Genomic DNA, 19,316 nt, shown 5'->3' on the forward strand with positions numbered 1-19,316 from the left:
AACTTCTCGGCATTCTTCTACATGTGCATTTTCAACAGTTTGAGCACTCGCATAAGTTAAATTGAAAGAACAAACAAAAACACCAACTTGCAGGTCATCGGTCAAGATGTGTGTAAACTGAACAGGTGGCGGTGAGCACCCATTGGAATTGACTGTCTCTTTTTCAATTCACACATTCGTTTATTGGTCCAACTGATCGTATATTGATACATTTCGGCACATATCGGTAGTAACATCATGGTCGGGTGACAAACTGCTCCTTAATTTTGGCGCGAAATGTCAGCGTTAATTTATATCAGTTCACATGTGAAATTGCAAAATTGTTATGGCAACGTTTTTAGATAGATCCAAGAAACAAGTCCCTGAAAACTCACAATGGTGAGCGAAATTTGTTGCCCATGGCATTAAAAGGCAATCAAATGGTATATATGCTTCACATCGGTTTTGTCAAAATTCTAACAATTTCCCAAGCTAGGGAGGGTATCAGAATTTTGACAAAACGCACGTGAAATTATTATTTTTCCTAATTTCATTGACGCCACCATTTTATAACCTACACTAATACAATATTGAGCAGGAAGTCTCAGAAGCTTTTCTAGGCTTATCTAGGAGACCCCCCCCCCCCCTTACTTACTTATATTACAAAAAAGTACTACTCGTGCGATGATCAAAATTATAGTAGTTGACCGATTTATATTTGGTCTTGAAAGACAGCTTTAACCAGGATAACTAGTCATGCTCAGTAAGAATAAAAGTAATCGCACAACAAAAGTAATCGACCTATGCTTAATTCACTGTACTGGAGAAAATTCTTAAGTTTGCGCTTTAAGCCCGCCGCACACGTGAGGAAAGAGCTGAGCAAAATGCCTCGCGAGGCAGATAGCTCAGCCGTTTCCTCTCGTGTGCGGTGAAGTTTTGGTGAGAATTTCGCCTCGCGAGGCGAAATCTCAAATATCCAACATGTTTGATATTTGACATTTCGCCTCGCGAGGCGAAATTCTCACCAAAACTTCACCGCACACGAGAGGAAACGGCTGAGCTATCTGCCTCGTGAGGCATTTTGCTCAGCTCTTTCCTCACGTGTGCGGCGGGCTTTAAGGCTGGTTTCCATATGATCGCAGACCTTATTGCGATCTGCGATCATATGGAAACCAGCCTTTAGAGAACGTCCGTTAATTTACACTGAACTGTTGTCTGGTGGTCACTTGGTAAACTAAAATGATGGCTAAAATGAGTCTGAGTCGGGCCAAAGACATATTTCCGCCCGCGAACATCAACTCTATTGTTATATTATGATTCGCATTGTAACATTGCCCAAATATATCGTCATGGTGCACTCGACTGTATTCGTCGTCCGTACACAACAGAAATCCTGCGATATACGTGTACGTAATTTTGTGTGCCAGGAAGAAAATGGCAAAATAAAGATCGTTCCCAGCTTTTCTGTAATCTGAAAACTGTCTTTTTTTAATAGTGCGTTGAATAGTAAAAAATAAATTATCCTGCTCGACATACGGCCTTGTTGGCTAAAGCCGCCGTTACACGTTGAAACTTTTAGCTGAAACTTGTACGCAACGGCGCTGCGAAACAAGTTTCAGCAGGCGAGTCGTTGTGCGTGTTCCTAAGCGCGAGAAATCGTTTCACTTCAAAAACTACAGGGCAAGGTAAGATCCTCGCGAGACCACGAGGAACGGTACCTTTCGGTACCGTTTCGTACCGTTCCTGGTGGTCTCGCTTCCAAAACTACAAGGTAAGATCCTTGCGAAACCACGAGGAACGGTACGAAACGCGCACGCTGGGCATCGCTCGTTTCGTCTGTTTCGTACCCGGCGTTCCTCGTGGTTTCGCTTCCAAGACTACAAGGCAAGGTAAGATCCTTGCATTTTGCGAAAGTTGCAATCTACGTTGCCGACCCACGAGCATTGGGAAACATGGAGGGAAATTGAATTTTATCGACACCCAATAAAACTGTCATCTCGCTGTCAATTCTGACCTTAATGTTCTCTAAATCTTATTCACTAGTCATGATCTCTCAGTTTCCATTTTTTTATTTCCAATTTCCTGTTCCCGGCCCAGTTCTCCATTCCCCATCCTGCGTCTCGTAGACGTAGACACAACAAGCTGCGCTTTAGTGCGTCTTGAACGATGATTGAGTGGTTTCCAATTGAGTGTCGCAAAACCAAAACCAAAGTAACTATTCTGGCCAATCGCAGATGTAAACAACACAACGAGCCAATTAGAATTCGAAGCAAAACATGTAATTAACTGGCGCGTGCGGCCAAAACGCGATTGGCTTTGGTTTGGATTCTCATTGGTTGAGAAAGTGGCGCGAATTTTGTTAACCAATCACGGACCGTAGTAATACAAAACCAAAGCAAAAGTGAAATTACTTTTGACTCGCTCTAGCTCTATCCAAGTTAGTTTGTGTTTTGTTACGAACTTCGAGACGCCTATTAACCAGACGTACTAAGTAAAGATTGTTCCCTTATAAATTTTTGTTCCGGACGAATTATGTCTGATCTCTGGTAAATAACGGCCATTATTTTTAAAACAGTTGTGTACGCAAATATACTTTAAAGCATCAAAATTCACACGGTATGCGTTGTACAAAATTTACATGAAAATGAAGCTTTGTCTGTGAGAAGCAAGGAAAAAAAAGGGAATATCAAAGATAATCTGAACTACATTACTGAACGCAATGTTCAACATCGTGTATCTGATTGCTAAGTTTTTGATCGTCTATGACGTGCCGGATGTTTTCGCGGTCACGACACTTAATGGTTTTTTGCTTGTGCAACCACGCAAGCCAACTGATTAATATCCACAAGATTTGGCCCTTGTCGGTCTTCTTAGCATCTATTCAACCCTAAGCCGTTTTGTGGCTATTAGGATTCGCAGGCTCTAATTCATATCCCTAGGTACTAATTTCCTTTGTATTAAATCGCTACCCTGGTAAAAAAATTTGCATACAACTAAAATCGGGCTTGCACATTTGCTGGCTGCTGCTGTGTTTTTCAACTGCAAATTCAGTCTTCGTTGGGTAGATAGTTTTGCTCTGGAGCGGTTGATTTGAGCTGTTAAATCACAGGAAAATAATACGTACTTGCTGGAAAAATACTATCCCAAGTGTGCATTAATTATCTTCGCTTGGAGTACTGCAGCAACAGTTGTACACGGACCGCGTCGCTCAAAGTTATGTATCAACCAACAGTTGATCACGATGATCTCCTCAACTCTAACTATCTTCACAAGAAGCAAGCTGGTGACGAATCGCCGATCATTGTGCGATCAGTTCACAGGTCAACATATTTCGAAGACAGCGAACTTCAACCAACGAGCGAAAAGCCTTTGCGTTCTTCGTCGTCTGGGTTGTCAAAGCGTGAGAAATTGATGATCGCAGGAATCATTTTGCTCATCATTCTCTTGATAGTTTTCATCGTGTTGTTTGCGGCCAAAGCGGGGAAGGGAAAACGGGAACAATCCAAGCCATCAAAAGCGTCCATCATTATATCAGCTGGTAAGCTAATTCAGTGCCAACATGGCTTGTCATATAGTTCACTGTAGTCTGATGATCTGGTTCCACTGCTAACGTTGTGTTTTATATTTAAGGTCTTCTTATGTCCAAAATTAAACACCGGCTTTTGTCTTGTTTGATTTTGATGGATAACACATCCGACTTTATTAATTTCTACATTGTACGTCAAAGTGCCCTTCCGTACACAAGGCTAAGTAACATTTGTTCATATGTAGTACTTATTGACAAAGGATTCCGCAGTGCGAACAATTACAATTTGAAATTTCATAAATATCAGCGAGCAGTTCCAACGAGATACTATATCAGTATTTCGCGCCGTTCTACCCCCAAAAAAGGAACCAACTGATTTGATAGGATTTCTATAAGAATCCTAGAAGCCGCGTTATTCGTTCATGCATTTTTAATTCAATTGTAAACACTGTTTTGATTTTAGACGCTGTTGACATGCTAGATCAGAAGTATGTAAATGAGGTGCATTTAGTTCTATCAAATGTAGAATAAAAGTGCAGTCGACTTAGATAGATAAAATATCTCCCTTTGTAGATTGCGCTAGTCGATAACCCAAGGCAACCAGCTTTTTGACTGCCAGTTGACTTCTGCAATAGCTGCATGATTTAATAGGAAGTAGTCTTGACTATCTTTTTATTTTCAACGATTTAAGCAAAGTGGGAGATAGAATGATCGACTAGTTCTCTTTTCTAACTAATAACTGACATAGCTGGTAAATCTGAGGTCGGGAAAAAAAGATCGGAATGTTGAGGCTGAAAATGTACTGGAAAGAGGCCAAACTCTTCACAACAAACTCTTCACCCTAAGGCGAAAGTGATCGTAGAATCTAAAAACACCCTTGCATGATGTTGTGAAGTTTCGGTTGAATGCATTTACATTTTGTTAAGTTCTCAGCTATTAAGAAAGAGTGGATTCAAAGCGAAAGACAACATGTTTTCATTGAAAATAAAATTTAGACTTCCGCTTTTTTGCTGTGGTCACTCTATGAGGGCACTTACCAAGCTGCAAAATTAATATAAAAAATCTGAGTACTTGAGAGTGTTAGTAGATCGCCATGAAATGTTGGCTAAATTTGTTGCAATAGCCAGAGAAGTGCCCCAACAACGTTCTTTTATATAATCTATTTTGCTTACACAACACTATGCACCAGACAGTCCACCATGCACCACACGACAGCACTCCATGTTCTCAGCAGGCTGTTTTGGTGTCCATCTATTAATTAGGCTTAAAAGGGCAGTGTCAACTATTTTTAGTGTCACTATGAATAGCTAAAAAACGCATTTGTTTCAATGGAATCCTTATTTAATATACCCTTCACGGGTATATTACGAACTCACAATATGCATGACCAGCTCCCAGTTGGCTTGATAGCTCAGTTGGTAGAGCACTGCACCGGCATCGCAGAGGTCATGGGTTCGAATCCCGTTCAAGCCTGATTTTATTTTTTAGGCTTTCTTTTGGCAACTGCTTAAGTTGCGTACAAACTGCGAGGATCTTTCTTCCACTTGATGGTAGAGTTTTGTGAATACTAGTCACCCTACTACATGTACAAGTGCACAGAAACGACTTTTAATTAATTTTGTTTGGCCGTGGATTGCAACTTGAAAAAATTGACACACGACAGCACTTCAGGTTCGAGTTAGCAGGCTGTTTTGCTGCTCATCTATTAATTTGCAACCTTAAATTTGAATTTTTAACCAGCTTTAATTCTACATAAATACACCAATTCTCCTTTTCGTCTTTTTAAAAAATCCTAAGGGGTGTTGGGTCACATATCATGACCCTAATTGACTAATGCATGGATTTGAGGACTGATGCTAAATATCAAGATGAACAATTTACAGAATTATAGCATTGCGCCCTACCCTCTAACTGATAGCTTAGAATTCGAACTACGTTTGCGCTGCTGATTTTGAAATTTAGGTTAATGTTCTTGCTAGGAAAAGATGCTCAATATTTATATCGCGCACGCAAATAGCTCATTTCCAGATAAGAAAGTTGATAAAATATTACAAACTACGCAGCGCTTTCAAAAAGCTAAGTAGGAACTGATAAGCGCGGAGCATTCCAGCGCTTTATTTATTAACTTTAATGTTTACTTCTAGGCTTAGTATAGCGACCATTTGCTGTGGCGTCGCTACATATAAATTAACAAAATGGCCACGTCTGACGAAAAGACCCGGACAACAAGAGAAGTAAACAACTTTGTTCGTGTCTTGTTCGTATTAAAATTGCATGAGGGCTTCCTCTGCTGATTCAGGAATTCTGAAACGCCAAGGTAGATAGGGACCTTAAACTGCGAAAGCGTTGACTTCCGATGCGATCGTTTCACTCTGCGACCGTCTTGTCTTCTCTTTATTGACGCAATTGGCCATTTCCGAGTTGCTGTGAACCTCGTTATCAAAGCGAGGTTAAGTGCAAAGCTTTTCATATGAAAATTAGTTTTGTTTGCGTATGAAGGAAAACTAGTTTTCATAATAGAAACTTTGCACTTAGCCTCGCTGTCATGATGAGGTTCAAAGCAACTCGGATATAGCCTATTAAGCTCCTCATTTCGTAAAGGAAGATACTTGTTCAATTTGACCCGGGAAGTAAGAAAATGTCACTAGGGAAACAAGGGACTCTTGATAGATGCCCGTGGCGTCCCAGATGCTCAAGACTACTAAGATTGATAACAGGCGCCTTATAAGTCGGAACGCGGGTCCACGGGTATTTTGGACCTTTTGGACATTTTTCATCTCGGTAACCGGGATTAAATTTCCCATATGAACAGAAGACAAAGTTCGTCCCGGCTACCGGGCTCAGACCAAACTCTCTGTTTCTTCCCGGTCTACTTTAGTAGAGGGCTAGGGGAACGGGTCGAGTGGATCCGGAAGTAAAGTGGGCGGGAACCGAAAGAGAAGAGGGGGGAAAGCGTGAGGAGGTGCTGGAAGCTGGAAATTTAGCAATATTGCATAATTCTTCCCAACAAACAATATGCACAAAGGCGCTTAGCCGTTAAGAGAGGGAACGGGGCAGCGGAAACGGTGGGGTAAATGGTACGGTCAGTGGGATATATACAGACCCTAACACTCTCCCCCACTTACCCGCCCCTCCCTATTCCCTTCCCCTTTTGACGGTTAGATGTGTTCTCTCAGCCCTCCTCCCGTTTGACTGTGGATTATTTCGTGCTTTTTGTCCGCGTTGCGGAGGACGAACGCTTGTAAGAGACCAGTGATTCTTTTGGCAATTTTACAGGCCAGTGAAGAATCACAACTTCGCTGCTCTTGCGAGTCCATTTTGGACCAATCGCTAGACTACGAATTGTCACGTTTTTCCCGTCATTATTGTACCGCAAGGTAGATCGAGCAAGCCGCGAGAAGCGCTGACGCGGGAAGAAGGAATTTTACCTTTTTCTCTCTTACCCCTCCTCGGTTTCCTTGTTAGTTTGCATCTTTTATAATTTTTTTTTTTGGCGCGGAGGAGGGGGAGGAAACGGACGACCGCTGACAATTACAGCGAAACTTTCAGAAGCATGAAAAGACGCAATTGAACTTTTGGTACCCAGGATAATTGAAGTATTAACACAGAAATGTCTTTCCTCTTATTATTTTGTAGACATACTGAAGGCAATGAACTCAAGCGCGGATCCTTGCGAAGACTTTTACGAGTATGCGTGTGGATCGTGGATTAGAGAGAATTTTATTCCCGACAGTAAGACGATGTGGAGCCAATTTAGTGTTCTTTTTGACAGAAACGACAAGATAATGAAGAACTTAGTTCTTGACAACGATGAAGCCAGAGCAAAGTATAAAGACGTAAGTGCCTTCCTTTCTTCTCCATAGCAATGGTAGGTGGGGCTTTAGTATAAAAATAAGGGGGGGGGGGGGGTTGAGAAAATTTATATACTTTATAAGAGCTAGTAGTTCAATTCCAGTAGATGTGACAAAGGTGGGGCACAGAAAAAAAAGTGGCGGTGGGGGGGGGGGGGGGGGGGAAGAGGGGGGTTGCCCAGAATTTAAATAGAATTTTGCTCTCTGGTCCTCAGACCTTAATCAGCTGTGTCAACGACGGCAACAAGAATGCCCCCCCCCCCCCCCCCTGAGAATGTAAAACAAACTTCGGCTTAAAAGAACAGCTCGACCTCGCGTGTTAAAAGTGTGAGTTTTTTTGTCTAGATTTTTTCTCATGACGTCAAAGTGATTGTGAGCGACTCCTTCTTGTACACATCCAGAGGCACAGATTGTACACGAGAATCACCAATAACAAATTACGTGTGAAAGCTAGATGAATGGAACGATAGAGTGAAGACATTTTCTTTTTGCAAATCCGTTTTCCCCAATCCTCACTCCTCCTATCCCCCACCATCCTTTTCGCGGTGCCATTAAATGAATTTTGCGTTCTCTTCGCCTCTCCAGAACGAAGCTGTCATGAAAGCTTTCGACATGTTTGATTCTTGCATGGACGAGAAAACAATTGAGGAACTGGATGCGACTCCGTTGCTGGACTTGATCAAGGAATACGGTTCCTGGAACGTTACCGATGGAAACTGGACGGAGAAATCATGGGACTTTATGGACACATTCGTAAAAATTCAAAAATACCTCTCAGTAGCACCGCTGTTCAACATGTACGTCTCCGCTGATCTTAAGGATTCTACCAAAAACATCATAGTGGTAAGAGTTTACCCGTTTCACTCTCAAACAATGTTTTAAAATTTCTAGGAATAAACTTTACTACCGGCACGTTCTCACAAAGAGATTTCATTTGAATGGGCCTCGTACAAAAGCAGCCGGAAGTCACGTGGTTACCGGGAATCGAAGTAAAAGGTAAAAATATGGGGTTCCCCGTGGTTGTAAGCGGGAAAAATCTCCCCAGTAAATAAAAAAACCTCGTTTTATTTGTCATTTTTAGCTAGAAAAGTGTAGCGTAATTAGTAAATAAAGAATAATTTTTGTCCACCCGACTATACGATCGGAGAATAGCCTAATACGTGGAGTGGCGGGGCCTGGAGGAGGGGGAGGAAAACAGGGGTCTGAACTTCCCCCTACCTCCCTCCTCCCGTGGTTTTCAACCCTTATAACCTTTAAGATCACACACTGTTGCACAATATTGCGAACGTTTTCCAGTTTCTCTCCTCTTCTGCTACTTTTAAAATGCCGGTATCCCCCGGGCTTTCTTCTCTGGTTTCCCGTATACCTCCCACCCTCTTTTCTCCCGGATTTCCGCCCAATTCCCCCTCCACTCACTACTGATAACTTTCTTTGTGTATGTTAATTGTCGTTTGTTTATCTACAGCTTGACCAGTCCGGGATTGGTATTTCTCCCGAAGCCTATCACAAGAACACTTCGTACCACAGAAAGGTAGGAAGCACTGACCAAAAGCACAAACGTTTGGCCGGATTACGTTTTTTTTTTTTTTGCCTTGTTGTGCGTGTGTTACCTAGAGGCCGGCTCGTATGACGCAACGACAGGGACAGAGATAATTATAGGTAGCAGTAAAAGAAACAACTCATATAGGCTTTTCTTGCAGGTCCGCAAAGGGTACAAAAAGCTTATGGTCGATCTTGCCAAGCTCCTTGGCGGGGGGCCAAACACGGAGGCAATGATGATGGAAATTTATGACTTTGAAGCAACTTTAGCAAAGGTAAGCCATGCTTCAAGGTTTTGAGCACTTTTAAAGAATGTTTCCTTGTTCACTGGTCCCACGAGCAGTACCGCGGTTTCACTAAACATTTTCCCTGTTCACTGGTTTTTCATTTTTCCCAGAACATTTTCCCTGTTCATTATTCACTGGTTTCAGTGTCTGAGCATTATCCCTCTGTCACTAATCCCACGGAGATCAATTCGTTGTATACTTATTGCTTGCAATTGCGGGTTCAATTTCAGAACTTCATTCCAAGAGAAAAGCGTCGAGATTTAAATGCACTCTACAAGAAGATGACACTAAACGATTATATAAAATCATCTGGCCTAACGGTAAGCTTTTTGGGGGTGAATCTTTTTGCAAATATTTTTTCTAAAGTAAACACTATTAGATGAACCTATGTGTGTACAGCTGACAAAACATTTTGTTTGGTGAATAATCCTTGCGACGATGTTAGTATAGACTTTTTAGGTTAAAATGCAAGTAGAAGCAGGTGTTCAGTTGTCCTCTAGGGATCCTACAGGGTTCTTATTCCTCGTTGAAGACTTTCCACTGAATTGGGTGAATTACTGGTTGTGCTTTTTAGGCTCGACCACAGCTCCGGTCAGTATTTTGCCCTAGCTGCCTTATGCTTTGTTGAACCGACAATCCTCGCCAATTTATGTTGAGAAGGTTAGAAAAAGAGCCCGGTATAGCAATTTTTATTACTTACGTTTGTTACGCCCTTGTTTGGCATTCCCCCCCCCCCCTCCCGTTCAATGCTGGGCTCCCCACGAAGGATAAAGCGTAAAGATTCACAGTTAAGACTCATCATTGGCACAGTGGGGAGGGGGTAGGGGAGAAAAGTGAAGGCAAGGTGAAACTTAGCAATCTTCCCAAGATTTTTGGCGATGATTCTGTATTGGAAGGCTGCTGTTTCTTGTGTCACTTTTTTACGTCTCGTTCATAAACTATTCGTGGGACATTTCTAGGCAGATGCGTTTATATAAATAACAGATCAGTTGACAAGGTAATCACTATACAATGTGAGTCATTTCTGTGCACGAACACTATGTCCGAACAGACTCTAAAATTAGTGGGATCGTCAGAACTCGTAGATATTCAATTGCCCAACTTCTAAATCTAGCACTGGAATAACATCCCGATATTGGCTAACTGTAGTAATAATCAAAGATTAGGGAATGCGTTCGATGCCACCCGGCTCTTTCTCCTTTGCCCATTTGGTGATGATGTCATCGGCCCCTGCAAAATTTGCGGGGGGTGCCAGATACGCGTCCCAAGATCCATTCATTCGTTGTCCCATACAATCTCGACTCCATATCTGTATTAGGAGTACGTTCTTTCTACGTCGAACTCAACTAGCACTGGAATAACATTCTGATATTGGTTAACTAGCACTGGAATAACATTCTGATATTGGTTAACTAGCACTGGAATAACATTCTGATATTGGTTGACTAGCACTGGAATAACATTCTGAAATTGGTTAACTAGCACTGGAATAACATTCTGATATTGGTTGACTAGCACTGGAATAACATCCTGATATTGGTTAACTAGCACTGGAATAACATTCTGATATTGGTTGACTAGCACTGGAATAACATTCTGATATTGGTTGACTAGCACTCGTGCCTTGCAGATCGATTTGATGGACTTTCTCAAGCGGATGTTCAATGAAACAGGTTATCAAATCACTGGAGAGGAGAAAGTTATCTCATATGCACTGGATTACGTGAAGAATATGTCCAAGATTTATAACACAACGAGCAAAAGGTAACAGAAAGGTTTCCATGCTGGTAACGAGTTGTATGCACTTTACATGCAGTGTGGCTGATTTAAATTGTCCATTTTAAAGCATCTTTCTCGTTTCCAACGTACCCTTTTCAGCAATGGGGTGGCACTAAGTCCCGCGCTGACCCTTGGAATGCACAGATTTTTACAGCAACCATCACTAGACTTTGTGACTTTTCCTGAAAGCTATCTTTAACTTAACAATGAGGCTTGACACTTCATTGTTCAAGTAACTTGATGATTCCATGGCAACAATATTTTGACGGCCAACATTCTGGAAATTGGATTTTTTTTTAACCGATTTTGGTCCACAAGTTTAGCTTTTCTTTGTTGGTTTGAACACCTGTTTTGTTAATATGAACGGTTTTCTGAGGTTTTGGAGAATAGGGGCAAGATGGCGGATGGGAAGAACTCACGGCGTCATTTCTATGTTATATGATGCCATCGTGTCTTTATTTATTTATTTATTTATTTATTTTTTAACCGCAAAGGAACCTGCCATGGACACACTAAATATCAACTTTGTTTTAATGTCAGAGTTACATACTTGTAGGGCATTTCACAATGTGCCTTTCCTTCTCAAGTTAGGGAAAAAAGCACAAATATGCCCCTCCCCTTCCAGGGCCAGGAAGTAAGTTAACGTTTAAAAGCAAGATTAAACGTACTATGTGAAAATATAGTTCACTGGCGAGGACTCGAACCCCGTTCTCCTACATTCAAGGCAGACTTCGACGTGCCTAACCACTAGCTACACTACAGGCGAACCTATAGTGGCAGCGGAGAAAGAAGCACAGCTCAGTTCTTGTTACATCACTGAGATCACGGGGTCGCGCACTTAGCACGGAGAGTGATTTTACTTAGGATCGACTAACAACGATCTGAATATTCCAATTAATTTGCCACATGAATAGTATGAATATTCCCTATTGTCTGTCTCAGAAAGTAGCCCAAGCTAAATAAGGTTTTTTAAAAATACTACTTCGAAGCTTTGTTTTCGGTTATCGGTTTTTCACGCTTTTAGTTAACGGCGAAGTGTTCTGCGTTTTCCCTTCTCCCAATCCCCGCTGGAAAACATAATTACTCTCTCTATCCATCGTTAAATTGTATTTAACAACTGCGTCGCTTAATAGCGTTCTTTATGCTCTGCTCGCAGAATAATTGCCAATTACATGATGTGGCATGTTGTCCGTCGTTTCGCTCCTTCTTTGAGCCTCAAGTTTAGAGAAACTTTCTACGAATACCGAAAATCTGTGACCGGAATCACTGGCGAGGACCCGCGCTGGCAAGACTGCTTGGGTCGTGTGTACGGGTCGATTGGGATGCCGTTCGGTTTACTTTTTGTGGACGAGGCGTTTGAGGGGGAGAGCAAGAAATCGGTAAGGAAACCACAGGCTTACCATCCTCTGTTTGAACGGTTTATGTCTTTACAAGATTGGTTAATTGATATGACAAGGCGCATGTAGCGCCTAAAAGCCCCATAAAGTTATTGTACTAGCTTACTGGCCACCTAGAGAGCTTTTAAGTGAAGTACTTGAAATGGTGTCTCCTGTGTCCCCAGATCATTCTGTGTCCACCTTAGCTGAAAACTGAAACTACTTTTCAACAGCTTGAAGGTATTGGGAACACCACAAATCCTCAAATGAGTCCCCCTGCCCCCCCCCCCCCTCCCCCGAAATAAGTGCCCCGTTCGTTACCCAAAATTTAAAATAATCGCCCCCCCCCACCCCCCCCTCATTCTCTGTTTAATCCTGGGCCCAGTTGTTCAAAGCCTGATTAAGCTAATCCTGGTTAAAATTTTGATTCGAGTATTAACACTAATGAATAAAGATTCTTCCAAAAGATTTTCGTCCCTCAGTTTTGACTAAGGCTTTTCTTTACCATTTTTACACTCGCCATAACTGCGAGGGTCTCTCTTCTATTCATTTTTCTTTACCAATAACTTGAAATTAGCTTGAGAAACATTTTTATTGAACGAAACGAAAACGTCGGTTGACTTTAAATCGTGGATAAGCGTTAATAGGCTTTTGAACAACCACGCCCCGGTGAGTATTGGCTTGACAAAGATTGAGAATACAGTAGTGTTGATTATATTTACCACTCGCTAAGTTGTAGAATCATCCGCAATTCAGAATAATTTAATATTAAACTGATCTTGGCTACATCACAATTAGAAAACGAAAAACCCCCTTCCCCGTGCCACTCGAATTGGCGCCTAGCTCCTGCTTTATGCCAAATTTTATATAAGCGTCCCGAGCGCTAATTCGAGGATTTATGACGGTTTTAAAATCTCGGGTTTGGTCGTGTTATATGTGTATAGGTGGCGGTAGACCACCAAATTGTCTGACAATGTAATTAATAGTGCGTCTCTATGTATTTAATTAGTGTGCTACTTTGTATTGATTTTCTGTTGTTTTTTTTCTTTCCTATTTAACCAGGACTCTGTTTAAACTAGCTATGCCAAACCAGTTTTTCTGTATAAATAAATTTAAAAAATAACAATAACAATAATAATTGATTGATTGATTGATTTTGTCATCCTGTAGGCGGAAGAAATGATTCACGATATCATGGAAGTGTTTCTTACAAATCTGGATAAACTGGAATGGATGGATGACGTCACTAAAGACAAAGCACGGGAAAAGGTAGGGACAACAAGTCTTTAAATGTTTAAATTTCTTCACCCCCTCCCCCCCCCCTCCCCCCCATTTATGTGGTTACTTTGTAAGAAATCGTAGCACGTAGAATTCAAAGTCATAACACTAGACAACGTCTAACGTCTAATTTTGGAGCTGAGGCTGAACGTTCTTATATTTTTTTGCGATTTGAGGCTGACAACGTTCTTAAGAAGTTCTTAAATTACATATACACTACATGTATTTCAGTAAATCAACGCGGACGTGACCAGGAAACATATCAAAGTGATTATGACAAACCGAGATGTGCGTCACCATTAGTAATGTTATACAAAACATGCCCTCACGTATTTTGGTCAATTTACATTTGTCACCTTGATTTTATACACAGATCAGCAAAATAAAAAGGTTCTTAATCGACTCTCAACCTGCTTAATGTTCTTAATACGTTCTTAAAATTTTGGTTGATCTCAGCCTCGACGTCCTTATAAAAAAGGTTTTTATAAAAAAAAAAAACAGAGTGTATCAGGCACAAAGAGTTTTTTTAATTTAAACATTTGGAAAAAATCTTTATTTTTGGAAGGTTTGTTCTAGTGTTTCGTTTCTTTTTGTTATTGTTTTAATTCGTCTTTAGCAATGATGTGATGTCTCAAATTTAATGCTATTTTATTTTAATCTCCCCTTTAATCCTTAGGCCAAAGGTATCCGTGAAAACATTGGCTATCCAGATTACTTAAAAAATAAGACTGCATTAGCGTTGATGTACAAAGGGGTGAGTACGTTTCTGATCAAGATATTACAATAGGCCATTTTCATGATGGCGTCATTTTACTACAACTACCAGAACTCATTTCGTTTTCCTTTTCAAATGCAAATTTTGTAATCCCAGTGGAGAGCAAAGAACAATAGCTCTAATTAGCATGAGAAAAGAAAAACCAGAAGGATTCTGGTAGTTGTAGTAAAATGACGCCATAGTGAAAATGTCCTATTGCTAAAGCATACCACAAAAACAAAACTTGGTTTGGATTCGTTAAAATTGAGTACATTTTTCATGTAATGATACGTTTGAAAAACGAAAATGTATGGAAACACCAAAAAACGCATCTCCTCAATTTGGCTAGGATCTCGCGCATGCATGCATTTTTAAAAATTGTTAAAACAAAACTACCTTATTCTGATAGGTATATTCAGTTTCAGTCAATGACACAGGTATACTCGAAAAAGAAACTCCGGGTTCCTCAAACAGGATCGACTCGAACCCGATGACCTTGCGATTACTAGTTGTGCAGAACTAGGTAGTAATCGGAAGGTCATAAGTTGGACCCCTGTTAGGAGAACTCGGATTTTCTTTTTTCCGGTATACCTATGTTACTGACTGAAAAAAATACGCCTATCATTTACTCACCATGCGTAAAACATAACAACACATTTATTTTACCTTATTCTGGTTCACTAAAGTATTTTGTAGTTAAATTGACGATGACGATGTTAACTCAAGTATCTTGCATGTACTTTTTTGTCATTTGTTGTTCCTTTTTGTCCGCTCAACAGTTTGAAATAGAAAAGGACAAGTACTTCAAGAATAGCGTCCAATCCTATACGTATTATAATTTGAAAAACTACGCCAAGCTAGGAAAACCTGTAGACAAGGGGAGGTAAGGTATTGCATTTATTACGAGTTGTTTCACAAACGAGAATTAGCGGCCGTAGCGTTAAACCGTCTTCGATCAAGTCTTTAGCTTTGTTGTAAAATGAAGACTGCAAGGTCTAGCAATATTTATTTATTTATTCATTTATTTTAGTTGTTGTTCGTTGTTTTTAACAAAACAATTTTTCCACTCCTGCATGTTGGATGTGGGATGATTATAACCAACCCGGCACTACGCGCCCAGTTCACTTGGCTATCTATCATCTCATATGCAATGCGCATTTGGTGGACAAATTGTTTATTATACGCTGCACGCCCGAGAAACAGCGACCATTAAATCGTCCTCTGATCTTTCTTGCAAAATTCAATCAGCAACGTCTTGTTGTATTTCTTGGTCGCTTTTAATTAAACAGTTGTTCCACTCGCACTTGTTGGATATGGATGACTTTTTACAGCCAACCGTTTTTTATATTGAACGTTTCGTCATAGAAGAGATGTTGGACGTTAAGAAGTCGTAAGACCGAAAGACGACGATAAGCAGTGTTCGTTAAGTCTCGAGAAAGATAGAAACCACTAAACACCTTTCGGAAATGTTCGGACGGTACTCGATACTGTTCGGCTTATGAAAAGAACACCCTTCGATTTGATACTAAAAGCCGCTGAAAAACACAAAAGTTAACATAGATCCGGCATAATTAATTGTAGCTGCGAAATAGCCAAAATTTTAACTGATAGCTGAAAATCCAGTACTCCCATGCAGACTCTCTGACGTCTCTTTCTTCCCCATTTCTTTTTTCAGATGGGCCATGAATCCTTCTAATGTAAACGCTTATTATTCACCACAAAATAACAAAATAGGTGGGTACAACAGGTCCTATTTGTATAGGTAATCACATGATTTCGAGTGCAGTTTGGAATAAATAAGAACCCGATAATTTTTTTTGAAAGACTAAGGTGAAATTCTCTGCTTGAAAATCTCCTAACTTCTCAAAACTGTAAAGTTGATCAAAGCCCAATTGAGCTAATCATTGACTTGCATGAACTTTGATTCGAGTTGAATTACTAATCAATAAGGATTCTCTCAAAAGATTCAGAAGATTTTTGTCCCTCAGTTTTGACGTAGACTTAGACCTTTTAAACCATTTTAAACGAGCTAATCGCGGATTAGTTTTAATCGGCTTTCCAACAACCGGGCCCAGGAAATTCCCACGCAAGATTTCCGCTAGACCGTACAAAAAATCTGGTTCTAATTTCCCACCTGCTGGGAAAGTACAGTATATCTTAAATGCCCGATTTGGATCGACGCAGTAAACCTACCCAGGTCACCTGAGTTTTTACATTACCATTCAATAGCATTTGAATGATTTCAATCTCAAAAGCTAGAGTAGATTAAGGACGGTGCCTACTTTTGTTCCTGCGCATACGTTCTGCGCATCTCGAGATACTCGGGTTTCCTATGGGTGGTGCCTACTTATACAGGGCTATATTTGCGCAGTTTAAAACTATGAGAAACAGCATAACAAGTGCTCTTAGTATCCATACAAAAATTGGGGGTAGCGATGCATTTTTCAGAGATAATTAATCTTAAATTTAGGGAAAAATGCCGTACATTGCTTTGTATTTTAGCGCTTTTTAGAATTATTGTTAATTAACTCTAAAAAATGCGTGATTACCACCAATTTTCTTTTTGGATTCCAATAACTCTTGCTGAGATCTGCTTTTCCCGCATAGTCATAAACTGCGCAATATGCCTCTGTATTAGTAGGCACCGCTCTTGTAATAATAATAATAATAATAATAATAATAATAATAATAATAATAATAATAATAATAATAATAGTTTATTGATATCCCTCTCGCAGCCTAAAAGGCTGAATTACAAGGATGGTCAGTGACAATAATACAAGACACTACGGTATAAAGACTGTCAAATAAATAATTATATAAATATGATTAGAAGCACTAAATAAAAGAGAAAACATAACAGAGAAAAGGTAAAGGTCTATAAAGGTGCCACAGAATTGTATTGCTCAATACAATTCTGCGAAAGGTCACACCTAAGGGTTTCGTCCACAGATTTTAATCCCAATGTATAAACCTCAAATAATCTTGGTTCCTACGCTTCATTCCCTCTGGTTTTAGTGTTTCCCGCCGGTATTCTACAAAGGCCATTTTACGATCAACGATTCCCCAAGTAAGTGTGACGCAAGATTTGGCTGTTGTTGTTATTTTTTGTTTCGTGTTTGTTGGCCAAATTCCGTTTTGATGCTTGGTTTTGTCAGTGGCAACCAAGGAGAAAATTGAAGTAAAACTCATTCATTCACCAGGCTTGAAATATACAATAACATTTATTCCACTGCGCAAATGCCGCACATTGGCATTCAAATCCTAGCAGTGTGCAGGATGTTTGTCCCATGGAACTAGTTTAATAGTCTTAGCTCCCACGAGTCTCCTGTAGCTGGGTGGTAGAGCATCCGAACTAGTAATCGGAAAGGTCTTAGGTTTCACTCCTGATGGTAGCACTCGGATTTCCTTTTTCCGAGTATGCCTGTGTCACTCACTGATTAATTAATACATCATTCTCAACTTTTCATTTATTTATATATTTTATTTATTTATTTATTCATTTATTTATTTTCAGAGTTCTTAACTACGGTGGAATTGGCACGGTTGTAGGACACGAAATAACACATGGTTTTGATGACACAGGTAGGAAAATTTGCTTTGTTGTCGTTGTTGCTGTTGTTGTTTGCGATCTTCAGTTGATAAGTGGGAGGGTACACAAAATTTAAAATCGCTGATTTTTTTTTTTAACTGCGTGCATTTTGAAAAAAAAACTTGTTCTAATTTGCGTGTGTTAAAAGTCGCTTGTGACCGTGTGTTCAACCATAAGAAGGTATCCAATGAAACAATCTGCAATTATTGCCTCCTACCATAGCTTCCTACCATGCCTATGCATCCTATTATTGGAAACTGAATCATTGGTTAATCCAAAGTTTTGATTGGCGTAACGGGCATGGGACATCACCCATTATACCATGCTCAAGAAATAGCAGCTATTCAATCATCTTCTGGTCTTTCTTGCAAAATTAAATCAGTAAGAAATAGTATTATTTGTTCGTTGTTTTTAATAAAACAATTATTTCACTCGTACTTATTGGATATGGGATGATCACAGCGAACTTGGTGCTACGCTAATCACAGCGTAGGATAATGGCTTTGTTCAGGCTTTCTATCTGATTCCGTAACCCAGGAAAGGCGACTAAGCTAAGGTTTGCAACATTTGTTCAAGGTGCGACCCTGAGGTTCGTGGAGGGGAGAGGGTGCATGTCCGTCTATCTTGGGCGTGACATGCACCTTTTGCAATGTCTTACATGGTTGGTCGTGAGGACAAAAATACTAGAAACAGAACAGTGTTTCTAACCCTAAATAGAATCGAGCTGCAGGATTTTAGCTTCCAGTGAAAATACAATTTTTGAGAAGGTGTGGGTCTATTGCTAACCTGCCCACTACCTACGACTTCGACATTTGATCTCGCATATAAGAGCGACGTACCCCAGCATTTGTGCCTGGTGCCCAATGCATGCATTCATGCAGCTCAGTAGAGAGGGACGATAGGAAGCAAATTTCTTGTCTAAGGAAAGCTCACGACAATCCAGGGATCAACATAAAGCGCTTTCCGTTTGCCAGAACTGACCGCCAGTCTGTAAATCGAATGCGTCGTTCTGAAGGGATGGTGCGGCAAAATCTTGAAAAATAATCACTTCAAAAATGGTACGAGCTATTTTTTAAAAAATTCGAAGGACTATGATAATTAAATTGGTACATTCCGTTCCCGGATTTACCGGTCTGGCCAGAAATTTCTGACAAAAGGAAAGCGCGCAAAGTCTAGAGCCACCGTCGATGTTTTTGCTGACTGTTGTTGAGACGTCCGATGCGCTGACCGCTCCACCACAGGGTTATTTTTCTCCTGAGTCATAATTGTCTTCATGCAGTCTAGTGACCTTTTGTACTCCTTTTAGGGCGCCTGTTTAACAAAGACGGTAACCTGGCTAAATGGTGGTCAAACAA

At 40.4% G+C, this 19,316-nt stretch overlaps 1 protein-coding gene across 1 annotated transcript in view; it reads left to right on the forward strand.

Annotated features, from left to right (window-relative positions):
* The first annotated feature begins 1,394 nt into the window (after window positions 1-1,394).
* LOC146473777 (endothelin-converting enzyme homolog) overlaps window positions 1,395-19,316 on the forward strand; it is a 24,195-nt gene continuing 6,273 nt past the window's right edge. The window contains exons 1-15 of the mRNA XM_085117804.1: window positions 1,395-3,517; window positions 7,142-7,341; window positions 7,942-8,199; window positions 8,822-8,887; window positions 9,057-9,170; window positions 9,413-9,502; window positions 10,813-10,946; window positions 12,118-12,340; window positions 13,508-13,606; window positions 14,292-14,369; window positions 15,149-15,252; window positions 16,045-16,103; window positions 17,388-17,439; window positions 17,887-17,954; window positions 19,268-19,316. The exon at window positions 19,268-19,316 is cut by the window's right edge and continues 76 nt beyond it. Of these exons, the coding sequence (XP_084973930.1) occupies window positions 3,196-3,517; window positions 7,142-7,341; window positions 7,942-8,199; window positions 8,822-8,887; window positions 9,057-9,170; window positions 9,413-9,502; window positions 10,813-10,946; window positions 12,118-12,340; window positions 13,508-13,606; window positions 14,292-14,369; window positions 15,149-15,252; window positions 16,045-16,103; window positions 17,388-17,439; window positions 17,887-17,954; window positions 19,268-19,316 (1,916 nt within the window). The 5' untranslated portion in view covers window positions 1,395-3,195. The remainder of the gene's footprint in view (window positions 3,518-7,141; window positions 7,342-7,941; window positions 8,200-8,821; window positions 8,888-9,056; window positions 9,171-9,412; window positions 9,503-10,812; window positions 10,947-12,117; window positions 12,341-13,507; window positions 13,607-14,291; window positions 14,370-15,148; window positions 15,253-16,044; window positions 16,104-17,387; window positions 17,440-17,886; window positions 17,955-19,267) is intronic.

The sequence above is a fragment of the Pavona decussata genome, unplaced genomic scaffold, assembly GCF_977016875.1.
Source record: "Pavona decussata unplaced genomic scaffold, jaPavDecu1.1 SCAFFOLD_92, whole genome shotgun sequence".
Taxonomy (NCBI): Eukaryota; Metazoa; Cnidaria; class Anthozoa; order Scleractinia; family Agariciidae; genus Pavona; species Pavona decussata.